This window comes from Castor canadensis, chromosome 7 (genome assembly GCF_047511655.1).
Source record: "Castor canadensis chromosome 7, mCasCan1.hap1v2, whole genome shotgun sequence".
NCBI lineage: Eukaryota > Metazoa > Chordata > Mammalia > Rodentia > Castoridae > Castor > Castor canadensis.
In genome coordinates, this window is record NC_133392.1 from 57,742,233 (window position 1) to 57,766,612 (window position 24,380).

Below are 24,380 nucleotides of genomic sequence, written 5' to 3' on the forward strand. Positions count from 1 at the left end.
CTTTCTGCTTCTCAAGTTAGGGAAGATAGAGTAAGAAAACTGCACCATCAGCTCTTGGAACTTGTGCAGCTTGTTGCATAGCATAGCAGATTTCTCTTCCAAAAGCATTTGGAAAAGCTTCTCATCATTCAAAGAATTAAACATACAAAAAATGGGTGTGCTTTTTACTTTTAGACTTATTGTGCTACCTTTATTTCTTTAATCTCTGGCATTGATAGAACTCAGCTGGTGCCCACTCTACTCTCTATTATCTATGTGGTTTTAGGCAAGTTACCTTGTTTCTTTGTTTTTCCTTATCAGTAAAATGATAATAATAGTATTTACCTTAATCATTGTGATATGACAAGGTAATAAAATAATGAGTATAAATGCTTTGTAAGGTACCAACAGATCACTAAATTATTTTCCTTTATTTTCTTCTCTTACTTTTCTCTTACTTTTTTAAATTCATTTTTGTCCTATGAAGGCCATAAAATAACCAGTCCTTCAGTAAATCTGTTTAATTGACATCCTCTATGTTCCTTCAAGTTACCTTAATGCATAAAACAAATAAATCAACTCTTCTTTCTGGTTTCTAGAATCTTGGACACCAGGAATTAAAATTATTCTAATCCTTCATTTTCCATTTATCGATAATGAAACTGAATTCTAGAGTTTAGCATTTTGCTGAAGTCACTTAAGCTGGGAAATACTGCGCATCTGTTTTAAAAATACAAAAGACAAAAAATAGTACCTGATTTCAAATAGTAAGCATTCATATAGATGGGCCCTACAAAGCACATTGTAGGAACTCACTATACTGTTTTTAAAATTGAATGCAATAGTGAACTAATTAAAAGAAATAGATTAAGCCAGATAGATGCTGGTTGACTCACACCTATAATCCTAGCTACTCAGGAGGTAGAAATCATGAGGATTGTGGTTTGAGGCCAGTTGGGGGAAAAAAATTGTGAAATACTATCTCAATAATACCCAACACAAAAACAGGCTGGCTGAGTGGCTAAAGTGGTAGAGCACCTGCCAAGCAAGCATAAGGCCCTGAGTTAAAACCCCAGTAATGCCAAAAAAAAAAAAAAAATCAAATCCATCTTGCATAATCAGGCTGCTGATGAAAATAAAATTTGGATTCTAGACCTGAGATTATTCATTAATGTTTGTCAGCTAGCATGTTTGCAGGTTATCTCTCATCCAAATACCATATTGGGAAGTTTCCAGTTTCAGAGACGTTTCACACACCAATTAATTGCATGTCAAAACTTTCAGTACCTAATTTCAGCAGGGTATTTTGCACATGCCAAATCTGGGTCTGTTAATCTATCTGATAAAAGCTTTTTATCTGCATTTGGAAGTTGGACATTTGTTAGAGGTATCTATAGATTCAGGCTGACTCTACATCAACATTTTTGAAAAAAAATTAGAAGGGAAGAAGACGGATGCTCAGTGAACCATGATGCCCACAGGATGTGTCACTTTTTACCTGAATGTATGATCCCTCTGACCCTACTATGATCTCCATGCTACTGTGGAGTGGCTCCTTTATAGAATAGATACGGGATACTAAGTAACTTTCTAAAGAACATCCATCGATGATTTAAACCTAAGTCTGTCTTCTTACTTCACATTTTACTCAATAAACCATGCTGTTTATCGTCTTTTAAGATTTTCTATAGGGTCAATGGACATTCTATTTCATTTGCTCATAAATTCACTCAACATACTATTTACTATACGTATTTACTACATGTAAGACTAAGGAAACAAAAACAAAGGCTCTAAACAGTATCCACGGTGTCCAGCACAGTACATGGCACACAGTAGGCATCAAAGGCAGATCTATTGAATGAACTAACGAATGAATGATGTTCCTGCTTCAACTTGTTCATCATCTATCTAGGACTGTATTCTCCAATACATATTCACCAGGTCTGCGGCTGCTGAGCTCTTAAAATATGATAGTTCAAATTTAGATAGGATTTAAGCATAAAGTATATCACAGATTCCTTAGCATACAAAGGTAAATATCTAATTACTAGTTTTCATGTGATTAAAGGTTGAAAGAATAAAATTTTGGTGTACTGCATTAAATGAAATACATTAAAATTAGTTTGACCTGTTTATCTGTTTATTTCTAATTTTTTTAGTGTAGTTACTAGGAAATCTAAAATTATATTTTACTTGCCTTCTATTTCTGTTGGTAAGCATTGATCTAGAACCATTAAATCCTGGGGAACTTGCTTTTATGTTCCAATTTTATTACTAAAACAAGAGTTATCTACCCTCTTTGATAAACACAGTTTTTTGTAAATGCCAATCCGTATTTGTAAGTTTAGAATCAATCATCAGAGGTAGGAAATTTTTATATCCACATGCAGAATAGTCCACATACAGATTCTTCTAAATTATGACTTCCCTTAAGACTTTTGCCTGGTGAAAAGCTATTGCAGTTCTCTAAGTCTATTACTAAATCCAGTTTGTACAATGAAGTATAACCGCTTCACCCTGGCAACCAAATATTCAAGGCTGTTCATTAACTGCCTTCAATCCATCTCATTCTTCCTGCCAGTTTAGCTTCATTTCATTTTTACTGTATTCCTGGAACATGGGAATGAGTAGCATGTCTTTATCCATGCTGTTATCTCTACTTGGAATTTTGTTTTTGCAAAGCAAACTTCTGCCCAATCATCAAGGCTCAACTTAACTATTGTCTACTGCATGCTGAATTCCTAAACTATTCTAATTCAATATAATCTTTTCCCTCCTCTAAATTCCTAAACTTGAATATTGTATTGTGAATATTATTGTGAAAATTCTCTGACTTTTCTGTCATTGAATCACTACATTTATATTTCAAACAGCATAAGTGGAAAATTTAAAAAGATCTCTCAAACATTGAAAAAGACTCACTGTGTTCATTCAGGACAGGCTTTTGAAGGTCATGTTTAGCTACATCTTTTTTTTTTTCTTTTCTTTTTGGCAGCACTGAGGTTTGAACTCAGGGCTTCAGGTTTGCTAGGCAGGTGCTATTACCACTTGAGCCACTCCACCAGCTCTAGCTGTGTCTTTTTAGCTGCAAGGAAATTAAGACTCTGAGAAGTCTATACTCCAGGGAGTGGCAGTTGCATCTGTGTGCTGTGTTCTACATAAGTAAAAGCATTCCTGACTAAGCTATAATCTCCCTTCCCCATCCATAGAAGAGAGTTGCCAAGATGTTTATTGAAAATTGTTGTTGGTTTATGTACAAATGTAAGTATATGCTTATTCCTCAGCTTTTCTATTTTTATCTTTTCAAGGGGGAGGAGGAAAAATAAGGTACTCCAAAAACTGCTTATTTATAATCAAACATATCTTTATTTGATAACAGATGATCAATTAAAGTGTGAAACTCAAACAGCATTTTGTCAAGAAGCAAAGCTATTAGTAGAGCTGACAGTAATCAGCTCTTCTTGCAAATAGCAAGAAGCCCCTCTACAGCCTTCTCTTTAGGCACTAGAGATATGCTAAATCTGGCACGCCATTTTGTGAGTGGGAACAATCAACTTTGTAGGTTGTAGGGAAGTATTATAATTAAATGTACACCCACTTTTTTCCCTTTTGATGAAAGGCACCCAAGAAACATACTAAAATAAGGTTCCCCAAGATACATGAATTTCTGATGAGTAAGTCAATGCACTACTGAAGTTGTCAGAGAAACTTCCCTAGTTGGTAGCAATGTAGTGTTCAGCATGAACTACTTGCTGAGAACAAACTATAATAAAATTAAAAAATAGTAACGGTAGGGGACTAAGCTAAAAAGGAGAAAAATAGAGGGATGAACCAATTCAGGTTATAATAAATATACACATAGAAATGTCTCAATGAAACTCCCTGGATAGCTATCTTAAACAAACAAAAATGCCTTTTGTCCAAAAGCAGAAAACAGGAAGGCAAAAAGGTCTTATATGAGGGGTTTGTCCTAGTGGAGGGGGAGAAGACATAAGGGAAATGTGTAAGAGGGTGAATATGGTAGAATTATTATGTACTCAAGTATGAAAATGGAAGAATGAGATCTGTTGAAACTATTCTGGGAATGGGGAGGAGGGATAAAGTAGAATGATGGAGGGAGTGAATTTAACTGAGATATATTGTAAGAACTTTAATGAATGTCACAATATAGCCCCAATATAACAATAATATGAAAATAAAAGGATGATAACCTCAGGGAAGCACACAAAAAATAATAATAGTGTTCAAAAAGTTAATTTGGAGAAATATTAATTATAGGCATTACAATAAACAATGTACTTATTGAGTATAATGGCATTCTTCTGGTTGACCATTATCAGTATGGTTATATTTACATTTTATGGTTAAATCACCATATAAAAGTTATAAAACACACCCCTGAGATGACCAAATGTTTTGACAATGTTATTAAATTGTTGCAAACTTTTTGAGGAGATCTGAAGTAGAGTGAATGGTGGCTGATTCTGACAGTTAATGACAATGCTATCTGCTAATGTCACTGCGAAGAGCTATTTTAACATGCCCACATGCAGAAGAATAAGGAGGCAGCACGCTTAATACTGGGCTCAGACATATGCTCAAGATTAACATCTGGCATTCCCAACATCAATTGTAGAAAGGAAGAGAATTAAGTTGGTGCTGCAATGTTTTCCTTCTTTCCATGGGAATTATTGAGCACTAGTGATACAGACTTTGCTATTAGAGGAGGTTAAAAGTAAATAGAGATAAAAGCCTTACTCTCTAGATTTATTGAATATTTTATTTTTATGATAAAATTCATATTTAAAGTTCCTGTTCAATAGATACAACTAGTGGAAGGCAGAAGAGTTACTGGTGCTATAACTCACCACCAGTGAGATCAAAGTACTTGAGTCATAATTCAATGGCCATGTTTGTCACTAATTGTTAATTGCCATGGTAAGATGACTTTTAAAATACCACGCTCTTGACTCCTTGTTATCATTCCCACTGTAGCTCCATGGGTCTCTCCAAAAAGAGAGTAACTTGGATGCTCAAAGTAGGAGAATGTTTGCATAAGGCTGAGTTCAACATAACTAGGATAGGATTAACAGTCAAAACCTAAGTTCCATTATTGGCACCAACCAGGCTTCATAATATCATTTCATGTACAAGCATATTACACCAAACTGCGTAACAATATAGTAGGAAACTTCAGAAATAACTTTGCCAAAGTATAAGAACATTGGTTTCAATTCACCAGCCACTCTGCTCATGATCTCTATTTCTTTACTCAAACACCCTACATTCCTTTGTTTTCTAATTATTACCTACAGAACTTTTGAACACTTCCTTTTGTGCTTTGTGTTCAGTTCTACTTTTTAATATCTTTTTTGTAAAAGTTACAAGTTAATCATTACTTAAAGAGTGCCTTTAACAGTATGGCATATTCCTGGAAAGATCTGATAGAGTCTTTAAAAATGGACTTCTTTCTCCATATTAAGTTTTACTTCAACAAGATCACTGATTTCAAATTTCTCTGACAAATATAGTTGAGGCATCAAAACCTAGATATGTTGAAAATAGATTTTCCTTCAAGTCATTTAGAATCTAAGACTTTCTGCCCTGCTATGTCAAATGACTGAGCTTGGTAAAATAAAATAAAATGGGTGTATGTGCCTGTCTGTGTAGGGGATTGGTGGGGAGAGGAGATTATATAGCGGTTGGTTAGGTAGGAGGATTGGGAAGCAATCTATATAAGGAGAACTCACAATGTCCTCTGAAACTAACATATTTAAGCTATCCTATTTCCCAGGACTCTGTTGCAGATACTTCTGTCTCAATGTTTGTGGTAAACTGATGATTTTCTCTGCTGCTTTCATTAGGCAGCTCCTTTCAAAAAAAGGATTTTCCTGGGAGGTAAAAGCAGTACTCCTTTTCTTCTTGAGAAAAGGAGTGCATAGTTCTATACTTAAAAACCATTTTTATTTTCTTCTGTTTTTATGTCTCTTAGCAGTCTCTCAATTTGTAAGGAAAAAAAAAGAACAATTTGGGAGAGACCTTAGACATTATCTTGTCTGAACTTCACTTTATAGATAAAGCAAATAGAAGCCCTGAGGAGTGTAATAGATTAAGGTGGCCACATGCACTTTTTCATTCCTTTTGTGTGGGGGTGGGGGGGTTGGGGGGGTGGGGGGGCAGTCTCACCACTGTCCTTGCTTTGTATCTGGCAGGCTGTGCCATTGCATCAACCAACAGAATACAGTGGAAGTGGCCTTCTGCCAATTTCTGGGCCCAAGTCTTAAGAGAATAACCACCTCTATTTCCTGTCTCTTGTTTGTTCTTATGACTTATCATCTTAGAATTCAATAATTATTTTGTGAGAAGCTGAAGCCACATAGAAGGCCATGTATTGGTGTTCCATCAAACAACCATAACCCCTTTCCCCCCTCCCTTAGTTGACAGTTAAATGTGTGGTCATGTGACTACGCTGTGGTTTGTGTACAACAGAGGCAAACAAACATTCAGAGAGCTCCGTGCCCAGCCAATGTCTGACAGCAATCCCATGAAAATTGCTAAATAAGAATTGCCCATTTCTGCCTGATAAACCTGTAGATTGGTGAGAGTTAATAACAAATGGTTTCTTTAAGTTATTACATTTAGGAGTTTTTTTCTGTTTTGCATAGTAGAAGCTCATTGGGACTGAAAAGACTTAGGCCAAATCTTTTGAGTGAAACCAGAGCAAGACCTAAACTCAGGTATCTCTCCAAATCTAGTCTAATCTCCTTATAATGTGTTAAAGGAATATATAGATTTAAATAAAACCTATTCTCAGTATCCTAGTACTTATAATTCCAAAAGCTTTTATTCTTCAATATTCACAGGGAATAGAGAATTTTCAAAATCTTGAAACATCTAAAACAAATTCTTAAGAACTTAAGAATTTATGATTGGTTTCTTAAAAAAAATTAAGGTAGCATTCCCACATGATCTTTTTTATAAAAAATGTTTTTATTAGTTTATAATATTTGTAAAGGGGGTTTCATCATGACATTTTCACATATACATATAATGTACCCCAGTTTGTTTCATTCCCTCCATTGTTCTCTGTTTCCTCTTCCCCCTTCTTAAAATGACTTCAATAGGTTTCAGTGTTCCATTTCATACATGTATACAAAATACATTAACCCTATTCACCTTCTTTTACCTTCTTCATTAACCCTGCCCTTATCATGATCTATTTTACATCCCCATGCTTCATTGTCTATCCATTACTCAGTGTTGGTTTTGCCTTGGTATTTCACCTGGGAGTCTAGTGTGCTTTAAGTCAGTCTAGCCTCTTCAATTACTCTTTCTTGCCCTTTTCCTCCTGAGGCAGTAAGTACTTAATAATATGTCAGAAGAGAAAGAGTTCCTTAGGTAAACTGATTAGAAGAAACTCTGTCCTAAATTAAATTTTAAAAATATCTTCAGAATTTTTCAGGAATGCAACATCTCCAAAAGAAGCTATCCATAGAATTTTTTCCCTAAAGTTGTTTGACAGAGGTGCCTTTTTCCAATGAGCACTTCTTGAGATTTGTTTCACAGAAAGACTAAAAAGAAATATTGGAATAAGGATACACTTTTATCAGCAAAAAATGAATTTTACTTTCAAAGCACTGCACAAAGAAGTGTGTTTTACCCCATAATGTGGTGTGACTTCAGCTTAGAGAACACATTTTTAGATAAAATTTTGACAATCTGCAGGGACCATGCTAAAATAGGTGCCTTTTACAACCTGTACACGTTGCTCTGTCTGAACTTTTTCTGTAGATATAGTTTCTAATATTTGAGGAATGAATATATGAAAGAAAAACAAAACTAGATAAACAAGAAGGTACTGAATCAATTCATTAAGAATTGTAAACCTGAAATCAGCACCAACTCTAATGGTTTAGGCTTTGTACCTTTAGTTTTGGCAAAAGCCAATTGGAGTTGTAATATGTCTCTGTCTTTCTGAGTTCTTGGCAAATTCAATGGAAATTTGAAAGTTGGAGGTGGGGCAGTTTTAGGGGTGAAATGATCATAGTAATCATACATTCATTCACTCCTCTCATTTTCTAGTTGTAGAGACTAGAATCTAAAAAGGAAGTTTACAGTACAAATGCTAGCTGTGTTGGAAACCTCCATCCCGGTGGATTCACATTAAAGATGTCAAGAAAGTCCTCTGTGTTAGTAGATGAATCAAATGCTATAATATTAATTTCAGGTGGTGATCATGTTTCTCAATCGAGTTTTATAAGCAATTTAGGCTGCAAATAGTGTTCATGACTGGTGTAGGAAGGTATGGTGATCAAAACATTTAATAGTCATCATGACATGTGGACTGACAGAATAGACACCAGCCATAAAAATGAGTACAGACGTATTGGCGAGTGACACCTAAATAACAGCTTTGGTATACAAATCTGTTAAATCACATTTCCCCTTCCCATCAATGGTTCCTGGCCTTGTGAGTATTGTCATCATACTTGTGTTGGAAATTCTTTGATTTGAGCTTACTGATACAGCTATGTTATTGATGTCCATAATGTAATAGGTTTCATTTTCTATCTCTGGAAACCTCCCAGCGATTCATTCTCTTTTAAGGATATGCCATCTTGCTCCCAAATCATGTGTCATTCCCATGTCTCCAGTTTCTAGACAGAGGGAATGATAGTTTTCTCGTCTCCCCTTTCCCAAGGCATTATCTCTACTTAATTATTCATGGATCTCCCTATATATCCATATATATCCTATATTCTTATTCTATAGTTTTCAGCTCTAATGTATAGTTGAAGTTATCCAAGGCCGACAGCCATGACAAGATGGTTGAGAAACAATAAGATAGAATAAAGTATTTGATACTTTTAAGTTAGAATGGGAAGAAAATATTTGTAGGGATAAAACAAAGTATCTGTATTTACTTAGTTCTTTTGTGTAGCTCTGACAAAATATATATTATAAAAATAAAACAACAGTAAGTATAGTTTCCTAGCTGTTTCTAAATAAATTGCTTTGTTTCAATCCAGTGGGGAATCGTTCATACTATCTGACATGTATACCTTCATATTACATGGGCCCTATTCTGCAACATTTGTAACACGTTGTTGATAGTTTTTGTTTGAGTACAATTCAACTGTAAATGGAGAATTGGAGCCTCATTTTCCTGGATTTAAGGTGGTTCCAGTTCCAGCACACTTACCTCCACGAGCCTGCTAGTATGTTCATGAAATATAGCAGCATATTCTTTTATTTCCTTTTCCCGGCCATTCTTAGCAGCTTCAATGAGAACCAAAAGTGGGACTGTGGTATCCAAGAAAGAGTCTGACACGTGATCTATGATAGCTTTGCGGAGCTGAGGAGAAATAAAAAAATTCAAGTGTTTTTCTTTTTTCCTCCCTGAGGGAAAGGTTCATGTTATTTCCTGATCTTAAAATTTTAGTGGTTTATACATTTTTTAAGCAATCCCTAAGATGATAATATTCAACCCTGAGTGTGAATCTCCCTACAAAAGTAAGACAAACCAAGCATTAAGGAAAAAATTATCCAGCAATATTTCCCTTGCTCTCAAAAGTCAGCATTTTTTTATTATAATCAACCCATAAGTCAAATTGTAAGTGGAAATTCTCCATTTTTTCTCAAAGAAATCATGCTATTAGTATGTTTATGCATGTGTACAAATAACACTGTACATCTTGTATGTTCATAATTACAAAATTATAAAATGTTTTCTACCTTATTGCACGAACTGGTGATAAATTTTGATTAGCTAAATTTGTAGACTTCATGGTAATTAAACCAAGTTAGATCACTGATTATGCCAGATAATAACAGATTAATAGAGCAAAAAGAATAATAAATGAGTTCGATGTACAATTTTCTCCATTTGCATTAATTGTTCTTGCCCTCACACCTTAAATTATTAAATAGCTATAACATTCTGCTACAATTAGTTCTTTTAAATTAGATTGCATGTTAGCTTATAAATAACAATCAGATAATTATTCTACTCAGCAGATATTTTCTGATATTTAAAACCACATTGGAAAATTAATTCATTATGTTTAATTTGATATTGAGCTTTTAAGGATCACACAATATCCTGAAATGTTTCACTAACCATGTCATTGGCTATGAATGGTCCCAAAGGTGTTTGGATAAACCCCTTTATTTAGTTTAATGACCTCTACATAATAAAACAGAGGTAAATAGCTATCAGATAGATTGTAATTTGCCTTCTGTGAAAATGATAGTTTAGGGTAGTTTTAAATGTCAACTTAGTTTTAGATAATGTGAGAATTACTAGTAATATATTTGTGAGAACTAAATGACAGAGATGCATTTTAAAGAAGCACTGTCTTTCTATAATAATTATAGGATAGTAAATTGATAATAATTATAGGCTTCTAGAAGAAAAATATCTCTGCCCAAGATAGTAGAGCTCGCTCAGAAGAGTTGTGAAATTTTCTGGCTACCAACAATATCACAAAAGCTGCTGGAAGATCCCAAGGGAAAGATTCTGCTTAGCATGCAGAAAGGCAAATCACTAATAGAAACAAATTAATATTTACTGAGCACTTATTAGAACACAATGTAGAGTGCTAAGAGATTATAAAGGAAGGGAAGAACTTTAGTGAATGAACAATGTGTTTGCTATTTATGGGTAGGGGATCAGGGATGTCAGGCAAGAGGTCTTAAGTTAGGACTGGAGCTAGGAAGTATTATGTAAGTTTCAGAGACATATGAGAAAAAAAGCAGCAATCTCTCAGAGGGGAACGTTTTGAATGATCATCTCTCCCTCTGTCCTTTTCTTTTTATTTGTAACTGCAACATGATAGAAATAGCTACACTAAAGATCGCTCATTGACAGTCAGCATACCAGGATGTGGATGGAACCAGGCAGATAGAAACACAGAGTGAGGAGACACCCCTGAATGAAATCTTAGGAATATTACCATTTATGAGAGTAATGTAAATGGAAGAGTAGGAACTGAAAAGAGATGGAGAGAATGACCAAGACACAAGAGACCAAATTACCAATGTCTGAAAGACAAATTTTCAAATAAATCTCAGTGTCATTATTCTCCAAATGTACTTTTCCTACCAAGCAAAATTATTATAATATCCGCATTACAGACTTACAGAATCTTCTTTTCTGAATAGTATTTCCTCTCCTTTCTAACAAGAGCAAGATATGAGAAATGTCAACCTGGAAATATTTGATCTCATGTAATCTAATGGTGGGCTGAGGATCATTAAATATTATAATAAAGGAAAACCAAGAGACTGATAGCAAGATGTATGCATGTGTGTGTATTATATGTATAAATATAATTTGACAAGAGAATAGAGTTAAATTATGAGAATAATTTAAATTTTAAAAAGATTTGTTAATTGAGCTTGACCACTAATGTTTTTGATGAACTTAGTAAGAGCAGTTTCAGAGGAAAAATAGGAACAGGTGTCCTATTGCTATGGTTTGAAGAGTGAGTGAATGACAAGGAAGTAGAGAAAGTAAGTATAAATTCCTGTTTCTGGTAATCTGTGACATTAAGAAGCAAGACTTGGTATCAGCCATCTTGAAGCACAAGTTTAAAGATAGATTTTACAAGTTTAAAGATAGGGCCTACTCCTTGAGCCACTCCACCACCCCTTTTCTGTGATGGGTTTTTTTCAAGATAGGGGCTCACAAGCTATTTTGCTCAGGATGGTTTCAAACCATGATTCTCCTGATCTCTGCCTCCTGAGTAACTAGGATTACAGAGCTGACCCACCAGCGCCTGGCTAAAGTTTTGTTTTGTTTTTTAATGTAGGATTTTGATATAAGTTCTCATCTACAACTATACCTAAAAAGTCAGATTGCCTTCTTATGCTATTCGAATAACATACTAATTTTTTACCAAAGCAAAAATCTAGAGAGATGGATAATGATTATTTTCTCACATGTGAAAACTTTGTTCTTTTTTGAGTCATGACATAAGGAAATTTCCAGAAACTAGCAATTTGTGCTCACCACAAGTGAAACCTTTAAGAGATAGCACACAATCAGCAGGCAGGGAGGCATCTCTCCCACTGAAAGCATCTTAGCCCATGCAAATGACAATCTCAACCAACCCACAGTTTTCTCTCTAGTCTCCGTGTGACTTGCTGGTTCCTGATCCTGAATCCATGATCCTTCCTGTTCATGACTATGATGATGGACGAAAGTAAAGGTTTTTGGTGTCTAATATATGATCCTCTGGATCTGTCTCTAATTTCACCTGTTGCTGTGGGGAATCATTCCATGTTCTCTGAAGACATTCCATGCTTCTCTTTATTATTCTGTCTCAGGCCCTGCTCTGAGATTCTCAGCTAAAATACTGATGCAGCTTGGAAGTTCTGGAGAATCCATACATTGAGAAATACCACCCATGAGCAATGAGAGAACTACTAGATAAAGTTCTTACCCTCCATCCATTGGTCAGACAATTTGAGAAAACATTTTGGTTCTCAGAAGACCTTAAGCTTTTGTTTCTCATTCTGCATATAGCATATTCTTTCTTCTTCCCTTTCCTCATTTTTTATGTTCTCTTACACTCATTTCTTGGTCTCACTGCCCAAATAAACTACTTAAGCTAAGTTCCTATGTTAAGGCTCTGTTTTCATGAAAGTGAATCCAACTTTAAACAAAAACCTTTTTCTGATGTTAGTATTTGGTCATTCACCAACTAACAGACTACTATATATTACATAAACTAATCTTTGCCAGTCGTATTCTGTCACTTCTGCTTTGCACATTACTGGGTGTGGCTTTGCCAGGCACTGTCATATGCTGACCATGGAAGAGTTATCATAAGCCAGGACTAGATATGCAGATGGTGACAAGACACAAAGGACAAGGATGTTATGCTAAGAAATTTTCTATATGTTTTAACATATTCCTATGGGACCTATTAATTACATTGCATAGTCATCTATACATATACTATTTAAGTAGCCTCTATCCTATTTATTTACATATCGTTTTCCTGTCCAATGGCATACTGTATTCCTTTCACATCGATAACATACAAAAAAGTTTAAAGAATAATCCAATATGCCAATGTAGAAGTAGAATGCACAGTGCTAAAATATGAAGTTAGTGGGAAGCCAACAGGAGTTAGAGGTATGTATTTTCAATAAGTGCTGGTTGTGGCCAGGCATGAATGATGTCAGAGCAAAACCGAACCATGGGGCTTTCCATCTTTTCTCACTACAGTTTAATAAAAGGTTTGGAGACATCAATTTTTCTATTTCCCACTGATATAAGTGGTTTGGGATTTGAAATAAAATAATATATTTCTCTACAATAGAAACACAAAAGTGAAGGCCTTAGGTGAAAACTATAAGAAAACCCCACCATAATCACTAAATAAGGGAAAAGAAGGACTAACACTGTGAGGTGAAGAGGAATGGAAAGCAGAGAAAGTGCTTTAGAAAAGAATCAGAAACTAGAAAAATATATTTGGGTATATTTATGCCATTCTAATTTTAAGAGAATGAGCAAAATATGACTTACAAAGCTTAATTGACCAATAAGAATGCAATCAACTAACAATTAATCCAGTGGATACCAATTTGGTATTAATTTAGTAGCACTTGCACTTCTAGAAACTTAAGTTGATTGGATGATGATGGTAGTGGTGATGACATTTATTTTCTGAGTGTTTCACTAGTACTACCAACATGGAGTAAAGACAGATCTCAAAGTTCAGCAAATCAGCAATTGCAGAGTTCATCAAGGTTTTGTTTTGCCTGCTCATTTGCTTGTTTTTGCCAGAATTTTATTTTATTTAATGTACCTCATCCTTCTACTGGTTTAAATTAAATACAAATATTTGTATAGAAATAAAAATATTAACCTGCCTTTAGTAAAATCAAATAGATCTTTCTCTCTTCATATGACAACAGAAATTTGTTTCCATTTTTTTTAGTGAAGTCACAGATATTAAAAGATCTTCCTTTTGTAAAAATCTCAATAGATATGCAGTTCTCAAATAAATGATGGGGGTGCAGGCTAAAGGAAAAAGGATGGTTAACTTTTAAAAAGCATGTAAAATAAGTAATAAGAAAGAAATATATTTATTGTGGTAGAATCAGTGTGTTTGGCCCCACTGGTTCTGAAAGTGAAGAGCCTGTTATCCCTAGCCCCTGGTGTGGTGCTTAAAAATTTGGTTGGAGTTGAATGGACCTGAACTGGAATGGCAGCTCCACCAACTAACTGAAAGATGGTTGGTAAGTTGACTTACTTGAGAGATTGAGATAATAATACTGTGGTATTGTTTTTGTATCAGGGATAAAAATCAATAATATGAGGAATACACTTGGTAGAGAGCTTTGGAAAGTATTTACTAAATGAGAGATCTTGTCAAAATTGTCATTACAAGAGTTTATAATCCAATGGAAGAAAACCCTTATAAGATAAAAAAGACAAATAGAGTTATAATAGAAGTACACATACTATAAGTGCTCCAAGAAGGAAATACTAATTCCAGTTGGTGAAAACAGCAAAGGTATCATGGGAGAAGTCATTAAACTATCATGGGTGTATTCAAGTGATTCGGAATTAGGAGGGAGAAGGAAGATACCAAGCTCAACACACCACAAGCATGCCATAAACATTTCATAAACACTATGGACAGAAGTGTCTTTGCAAAGATACAAGCATTTTTGGGAAGAAAGTGATGGAAATTTTGGCATACAGAAAATAGCCCCTTGTCGGGTGAATGTGTTGGTATGGAGAGAAGGAACCAAGGAGGAAAACTGAAAAAAGAAAACATTAAAAATAATAGGGAATAAATTGGGGCTAGAACACCATGACAGGAACTTTCGCCTCTGCTCTGTAGTAAAATAGGCAAGAAAGTGGCAGAGCAAAGAAGTTGAACACAATACATTATATTTCACCTCCTGGAACATTCCATTTCTATGTTCCAAAATGTATCCATTGTTTCTCCTCAGGTATTGCTAAGCATTCTATAATTTCTTATGAAAGTAATATAATCATTCACTAAACTAAAGCTAAAATGTGTCTGTGTTGCTGATAAAAATATATTTGCTAAGAAAGAGTATAGGGATGAATGGACAAGAAAATATGTTCTGATTATTTTTTGCTAAAAACAAAGCTGGCAGAGACTCAAGTGGTAGAGTGACTGCCTAGCAAATGTGAGGCCCTGAATTCAAACCCTGTACTGTCAACAAAAGAAAGAAAGAAAGAAAGAAATGAACAACCAGTTCTACAGAAAGAAATGAACATTACTACAAGGAAAACATTTTAAGAATAAGATTTCCTATTTTTGTAAAAAAGGAGTCTATGTAAGATGCTTAAAACAAACTATTATGTAAACTTTGCAAGAATAAAAAGAGATAGAGAAAACTCATATTGCTTTTTAAACTAATTTTTATTACTACCAAAAGTATAGAAATCTGGACGGAAAATGAAGTAGTGAGAGGGGGCATTAATAAGGATAATGAGAGGCACTGCAACTAACATCCCCAACACTAAAGATCACAGATGGATCCCAACAATCCCAGCCCTCTGTGCATACTCATGTCACTTCAGACAGAGATTCCTGACAGTTCCTGTGGGCTTTGTGACTGGATTCACCCACAGAATGAACAGGAAACAATTTTCTGTGACTTTAGAGCCCAGGCCTGATAGCTTCCATCTCTCTTTACTTAGCACTTTGAACCATCATGCAATGAATCCAGGTTACCTTGCGAGAAAGAATATCCATGAAGGAGTCCTGGAAGATTACACACAACATGGGAAGAGGGAACAGGAAGACCCAGCCCTATGCCCAGTCATGGTCACCATTTGATTACCACATGTGGGAAATCACAAGAGAAAGTAAGACAGAAACAGTCCTGCTGACCCAAAGCCAACACCTGGAATCCTGGTTGCTGCTGTTTGTGGTGATTTGGTAAACATCAGTAGAAACTGAAAAGTGAAAGATGTTGACCTGTGAAACCACCAGAACACAGCAGTTTTCTACAAATTGAAAATCACTCCCATGAAGGAAGTATTTTAGTAATGCCAATGCTATTTATATATTCTCACTGATGGCAATGAGGTAGAAACACAAGTAGGAGCACAAGATAAAATACAGGACACCTGGTTAAATTTGAATTTCAGGTAAACACAGTTTAATAAAAGCTTTTGAGACATCAAAGATTTTAATGTAAGTATATCCCATGCAATATTCGGAATACAATTATATTACGTACATACAGCATGTTTGGTGCTAATCTGAAATTCAAATTTAGGTGGACATATTGTGCTTTTAATTTGCTAAATCTAGTAATTCAACATGCAAGGAGTTGCTTTTACTTGACATTTTTTTAGAAAAAATGACTCCGAAATCTTTGGAGGTAAGAATATAGATTAGCTCTTCATGCATAATTTTTGATAACAATATATAGAGAAGAGATAGGAACAAGAAATATGATTATGGAAAACAGGTTACATGACAAGGGGAGAGCACATACATGAGGTATAGGGATAGGTAGAAAACCCAAAACATGAAAGTGTTTAATGTCCTCACTCCAGAGGAACTAATACAGAAACCTTAAAGCGACAGAGGTCAACACGAGAAGGGAATCAGGAACCAGTGTAAAGATCAGTTAGAGATGAATCAACATGGGTTGTAACACATTTGTACATGGAAGCAATGCTAGAAATCTCTCTGTATAGCTATCTTTAACTCAACTAGCAAACACACTTTGCCTTTCTTACTATGCTTATGTCTTCTCTTCAACAAAATTAGATAAGGGCAGAACAGGTTCTGCCTGGAAGCAAGAGGGGCTGGCGGGGGAGAGAGCGGGGGTGGAGGGCAAGGGGAAGAAATGACCCAAACAATGTATGCACATGTGAATAAATGAATTAAAAAAGAAAACAGGTTAGGAAAATTCTGGGTTCAGAGTTCCAGAGTCCTGGTGTAGGTTGTGACTCAATGTCCCTTCTTTCTTAGACAAGTCACCTCACTACACTGGTCTGCCTTATCTCATCTGCATCTAAAATGTGTTGTGCTAATAAGTTTCAACTCTTACATTCCATGATCCTAAGTGTGACAGTAGAAATAGAATTCACATTAAGGTTATAAAGTTGAGAAATTGGGATACTTGCTGAATTTAAAATTGTGATTTTTACACAGCCAATATTAACTACCTGGGGGTACTTATTTATTCCAATTCTAAATAATCTTCTATATTAAAAGATTCCTTGGCCATTTCACTAAATCTTCCCATTAAAGTACAATAATATATTGCATTAAAAGCTTTTGCTTGAGAAGCTTTTTGTCTGTTTTTTATGAGCTAATGGCTGTCATTTTAAAGTTGCGCATCGAAAAAGGTCTGGTTCTTAGATACTGCAAAAGGATGGAAAGCAAAGTTCTTTAGAATTGGCCAACTCTTCATATTTCTGAAAAAAAATAACATGCATAATATTAGACTTCCAAATTGTTTAGTGAAATCCTTTCTAATGCTATGTTCCCAAAGTTTAAAAACATAGCATTAATTTAAACAGAAAGTAGTTTTTGAAACATCCACAAAATAATCAAAAGGTAGAATTGGAATTCTTGAATTATTCATTGTTTTCTGTAAGTATGTGTATGACAAACCCAGTTTATCAAGATTCCCTAAATCTTTCTAGGCACCAAACACTGATATGCATTTATGTAATCTTGAAGCATTACAATGTAGTATTAATTCCTTTTCAGAGCTTCAGAGGAGCTAACAGAGATGGAATCTGAACCCAAGATCTCACAAGAGCCAAGGTTTGAATGTAGTTCCACATGACATTAAGACATGCATTCTTCTATTTTATGTTTGCCACAAAACATTTGAGGCCTATAAATGTGGAAAGTGTATGCTTACTACTCTTGTTTTCTGCTCTGAATTAATTTTAATGGAACAGAAACAAGAAATAAGTATTCTAGCAATGAATAAAAGCTTCCCTTTGCATGTTTGCCTCTGTCTCCATATCTGTCTCTTCCCTCACCTGTCTGCGAAGGTCTCTTGTCTTCTTGCACATGTTGTCTATAGCAACATTCAGGGTATTACTCCTTTCTTTTTTTCCAGTCTGCAAGGAAGAAAAAAAATGACATGAGCAATGGTACCAAATTACTCTTTATCACTTAGAAATTTGCTTTCTGAATTTCCTGAAAATAACTGCTTGAAAATTCAAGAATAGTTTTCAAAACTGCTTTGATATTGCATATGATTCATGAGCATTTCACTTAAGACTAAGTAGAATGGTGATTAAAGTTCACATTATTTTCTTCTTTAAGCTTCTGTAATATTTCTGATACAGGCTTTGGTTGCATTCAATGTGGCAGCAGGCAGAACATTATCTCCATGAAATTCTGATCTTCATTCTTAACAAGTCAACTCCTTAACTGCTAAGCATGCAATTAACTTAAAAGCATTAGATGCCCAATTTGTCAACTTCTGTGGGAGTTTCTGAAGTCATTTTCATGGTGTATTGTGTAAGTTATGCAGAGCCATATTGGAGTTTTGCTAAACACTAAATAAAATATGCAGTGCAAATTCATACAATTTCCAAAAGTTGACCACAATTTTAGCTGACAATATTCCAAGAACAACTTGTTTAAAGTAAGAACTGGATGCTGTTTTTGGCTCTTTAAGATAATTTGTGCAACACCTTTTCATTCTTTGAGCAGAACAGTTTTCTCTGTTACATCTTTAACCTAAGTCTTTAGGATATTAAGCACATAAAGAGTCACCTTGGTTGATATTTTCTACATATTATTTTTGTGGAAGACAACTGGATTGAGTCTAATCATACTTTTTCAGTGATGTTTCATATAAAAGAGATTGAAAAAAAATCATTATGTGATTCACCTCAGGAAAATTGCCACTTTTAGATTAATAGACTGAAAAGAGATCTTGAGAAAAGACCTTGAAAATCAGGGAGGCAAGTTTAACCAGCTGATAACTGAGGGAGTTTGCTACATGATTCCATGAAGAGGGACATTGAAGAAAGTATAGGATCATTAGGCAGCATATCAAACACTATCCCCGGCAACTAAAGTCATACACAAATCCATACCTTCAAATGGAAAGACTTCTTAAGAAAATTCAAGACCATCTATGCTTGTCCTAACCCACCTCTTACCTCCTGCCATATCTTCTCAAGCAATATCCTTTACAGTAACAGTGTTCCTTTACTTTTCTATCTCTTTCATTTTTCCCAGGACTTACATATAATATACCTTTGAGTTTAGAGAGCATCTCTAAAAATAGCACCTTTAAAATCCTTGCTTTTAGTCATTGGTGTCCACAAAGAATTCTAACAACCAACAACCCTGCTCAAAAATAAACTGTTACCTCTCCATGTTCCAGTGGCATCTCTCAATATAGTCATTCTATTTCTATACATGCTTATCAGCTCACAATACTGTGAGAATTTTGTTATTTTATATCAAGTATGTCTTCGAACAAGCATATTTTCTATTTTCATTGCTTACATAGAACTTATCAAATGGAGTTGACAAATGAACAACTTTATTCAAAATACAACATAGTTTTTTTTAATTATTCTCCTGGGGGTACACTGTGACATTTACAAAAGTTCTTACAGTATGTCATACTTGAATTCATCACCTATCATCTCCTTTATCCTCCTCCCCCCAATTCCTAGAATAGTTTCAACAGGTCTCATATTGCCATTTACATACATGAATATATAATATTCCACCATAGGCACCTGTGTGCCAAGAAGATATAATACTAAACTCTGGAGAAGATTTTAGCACTTAGCCCTTAAAAAACAGTTAATGTCTTCTATCACCTGTGGTTTCTGGTGCCCACTAAATCTCAGTTAGATTCTTATTTTCTCAGCAGCAGTGTTACTAATATTTTATTTATTTATTTATTTTTCCTTTTTCTTTTATTATTCATATGTGCATACAAGGCTTGGTTCATTTCTCCCCCCTGCCCCCACCCCCTCCCTTACCACCCACTCCACCCCCTCCCTCTCCCACCCCCCTCAATATCCAGCAGAAACTACTTTGCCCTTATTTCTAATTTTGTTGTAGAGAGAGTATAAGCAATAATAGGAAGGAACAGGGTTTTTGCTGGTTGAGATAAGGATAGCTATACAGGGCATTGACTCATATTGATTTCCTGTGCATGTGTGTTACCTTCTAGGTTAATTCTTTTTGATCTAACCTTTTCTCTAGTACCTGTTCCCCTTTTCCTATTGGCCTCAGTTGCTTTTAAGTAAGGGCACAGTGTTACTAAAATTTAATGTGTGAAAACTAAGCATAATTTGAGATCATCCTATATACTACAAAATTGTCATCCATGAACTCATGTCTACTAAATTCCCATACCAACTCCTAGGCTCTATAACAACCAAAAGCTAGCACCACACACTTTTAGCTGTCACCTAAGAGGAGTGATAGCAGAGATCCGCTAAGTGTCCACAGCATTTTAGTTTTGAAAGAGATTTGAATCTGTATACAATGGAAACTGTCTAGTCAAGGAAGAGGGTCTAAAGGAGGAGAAACAATAGGAGATACTGGTGTTGGGACTTTCACTGAGCACAAATAAAGCTCTGGATATCAGAGCAACAGTGGCAATATAGCCACATGAAACATGGCTACTTTCACAGCTCCTACCCAGTGTTCTCCATGTTAGCAGCATAGAATTGTGAAGAGTGAATCCAAGACCACATAAGGCAATGGCAGAAACTGAGAGACAGTTTCTAATTCTATCTAAAAAGCCTCATCTTTATTCTCCAGTTTCATGCATTATTAGAACTTTTGTTATATGTCTTTCCACTTTTCATAAAAGCAGAGATCACCAAAAAGGGGCAAGAGTTGGGACAAAGAGATCCCCCACATTTCCTATAACCCCACCAGTATCAGGAATAATATGGATATTCCTGTTGTGTTGGCTATAAAAACTCACTAGTTTCTGTGCTGTGATTCATCAGAACAACTAAAAGATGTCAGCTGTCTCATACCTAGCAGTAGAGGCATACAAAACTTTAATAAAGGATGACAGGAGTGAGAGCATGAAGAGATTCAATAGGGAATGTAAAGATGATTTCCTGATTTTCACCCAGAGTTTAACCTTAGCTTAAAATATTTCATTGGGTCAAAGATATTTTGTTTTCTAAGTAATAATAAACAGTCCCTAACACTACAGAAGTATAAATTCTCCCTCCTTCCTTTTTTCTCCCTCCATGTCCCATCCCTACCTCAAAACTCTTCTTTTTCACCTCCAGCTTTTTATTGGGTCCTTGCTCTATTTATCCAGATTTATTTGGCTTCAGTTGAGCCATGTTATGCCTCTTTATTCCTTTTGCATGGTATAAAAATAAATAAAGCAAGGAAAAATAGCCCCATCTTGTTTAAAGGCCTTCATTCCCTCTGTTTTCAAAGCCTTAACAAATCATCAAACAATGAGCCTGCACTAAAGGAGAATTCTGTGTTCTGAGATGAGGGATGCAAAGGGCAGGATATTAAAACACAACCACAGATAAGAGTCTGGACCTGCCTATATCCCAAGTGCTCAGAAGACAGGATGCTCCATAAAGGAATCCTTGAAAAATTCATCATTAAGTCAGCACAGCCATGCTGAAGGAAAAGAGGTGGCTTTTAGTGAGTATTAGGGAGAAAAGTACCAAGAAAGGATGACATGGACCAGCACCTGACAGGGAACATTCTTAAAAGTAAATAAATTGCCAGGAAAGACTTTATTAAAAAGAATAATTCTGAGCATGGTCTTCTTCAATGAAATTTAATTAAAATTTTTATTGGACATTAAAAATACTATACAAATGTGATCCAGGCTTGTTCATGTATAATCTTAACTATTAGTCTTTCTGTCAATTCTTCCTCATCATTGCTGCTATACACCAACCCTCCAGTGGTTACTCTATATTACAAAATTTGTGTCTAATTATGCCCCCCTTGCTTTAAAACTCTTCTTTCTATCTTCATTGCTGACAAAGTTAGCAATAAACTGTTGATCACAGTATTTAAGGTCATACATGATTTAGTCTGGAATTTACTTATTAACCATTAATGAAACATTTTATCTGGTCCTTTGTGTTCTGTGCAAAACAATCACAATTCCAGAACTCTGCTTGTAAAGAAACGTTTTCTTTTCATGCTCCTACAATTCTGATTACAGACATCTTTTAAGATACAACTTCATTCCTAAATTTTACATAGAATCTTTATTGATCTTCTCAGTTGGAATTAATCATTTTCTTCCATTGTACTTTCTTATACTTCTACACTTCTTTTATTATACTTTGCTTAATAAATAGTCCAATACAATCAATAAATCTTTGTTATTGACTATATGACAGGCCTACATAAGGACCAATAATACATCAGACGCATTGCCTGACTTTCCGAAGCACACATGTCGTGGTAGGATCAGACAAAGGCACAGTATTTAACAGCTGTCTGGGGTAACAAATAGACTAAGGAGAGCGGCGCTCCCATGAAGGACAAGAGAAGGATCCAGAGCAAGCAACGGTGCAGTAGTGAAGGATATGTGAGAGTCAGGCAAGCGAAGATGAGAGCAAAGGCCATTCTGGGGGGCTAGAGACAGGCAGAGCAAGGCAAAAGTCTTTAATGAGTATTTGATAACCGATATAAGATGTGTGAGGGGAGGTCCCATACTGGAGGTCTTTGTCACACTGAGAAATGAGGTTAGCCTTATAAACAACTTGAATCCATACAATTTAATCAAGTGAGTGATACAGTCAGACCATTATATCAAACTGACTGGAGTCTGTGAATGGAATTGAGGGGATTAAGAGCACAAATATGCTGAAGAATTAGATAGTCACAGCAATTGTCCACAAGAGAGATGAGATATGTTGAGAGTGATGCAATGACAGTCAGTTTAAAGAAAATGACAGACTTAAGGACTCTGTATGAGTAAACTAGATGAGATGTTGACTGGCAGGAAAAGGAAAGAGAACCATCTAGGCTGATGTCCAGGTTTCCAGCAATGATGACTGACTGGGTGATGCTGCTGTGAACTGAAATGGTCAATAACAAGGTCAATGCAAGAATGATAATTTCAGTTTGGAAATTGCTGAAGGGCTTGTAGAGAGCTCGCTTTATTAGTTTTGTCCTGTGGTTATTGCTTACCTGTATCACATCCCTCTCAGTAGATGAATATCCATGAAGGAGGGAAACCTTACACACATGTTGTCCCTCGTAGTGTCAAACACCATGCTTTACATGTGGTAAGAGCTCAAGAGGTATTTGTTAAGTTATAGAGAAATGAAAGCCTGGATAAGACTTGACAAGACCTTTAAGATTTCCAAACTTATAAAATAAATATTTGCCCCAAAATGTTCCTTTCTACATTTAAAATTCTGTGCAAGGACCACATTCTCTAAAAAAAAGAAGAAATCATAGAATAATATTTTGCTTGGTTGTACAATTCCATGAATAAACAGTCATTGAAAATGTATTGAAACACTTGTGTGTAATATAAAATTGAAATAATACAAATAAAAAAACACTTGAAATCAGAAGGCCATGATGCTCACCCCCAAAAACTAGGAAACTTCAAATACTAAGGAACACAGATTAAATCAATTTATCAAATTCATAATCAGTTGAAAATATTAGTGTAGATGTATCCTGTGTAGAATTCAAGCATTAGTAAAATGTAATGTTTTTGTTGTTTTGTTTTTATTTTTATACATGCCATTTTATTCAAGCTTTTAAAATGAAACATTTCCCTTTTAGTGTAAAATCTTTATTTTATGCTAAAGATGAAATATGATACCCTTAAATTTAGTTCTCCATAGAAATAGCTTTTAAAATATTTTATGCTTAACAAGTAGCAGAGGGAACAGATTCTAGTTCACATTTTTTAGGCATGAAAGATATACAAATAGACAAGCATATAAAATGAAATCTCTCCTTTTAGAATACCACTGTACTGAGTGACATGTCAGGAAGACACCCTGACTGGGCATGCCAAGTAATCTCTATGAAGCAAGGGCTGTGATATGAAAATAAAACTAAAACAAACCAAAAACTAACTCTGACATTCGAAAAAAGGTCTTTAAAAAAGTAGCTATCTAAGAATAGAAGGAAACTATGCAACTACTAGAAGACAATATGAGAATTGCCTCAGGACATGTAAGGATTTGGGGGACTAGACAACTAAAGAACAGGAAACAAAAGCAAAACTATTAAATCTATGACTCTTCTGCACAATGAAGGGAACAGTAGAGTAAAGAGACAATGGGACTGACAGATGGGAGAAAATATTTGCAAGCTATACTTTGACAAGGAGCTAATGTCCATAATATTTCAGGAACTCAAAAAACTCAATAGCAAAAAACCCAAATAACCTGACTAAAATGGGCAATG

The 24,380-nt window shown here is 35.2% G+C and overlaps 1 protein-coding gene across 4 annotated transcripts in view; it reads right to left on the reverse strand.

The window, feature by feature from the left end:
* Ctnna3 (catenin alpha 3) overlaps window positions 1-24,380 on the reverse strand; it is a 1,740,232-nt gene that overhangs the window by 744,750 nt on the left and 971,102 nt on the right. For all 4 annotated transcript variants that reach the window (XM_074078977.1, XM_074078976.1, XM_074078978.1 and 1 more), the window contains 2 exons: window positions 17,996-18,076; window positions 9,185-9,337 (listed from right to left, as the gene is read on the reverse strand). In XM_074078977.1, the coding sequence (XP_073935078.1) occupies window positions 9,185-9,337; window positions 17,996-18,076 (234 nt within the window). The remainder of the gene's footprint in view (window positions 1-9,184; window positions 9,338-17,995; window positions 18,077-24,380) is intronic.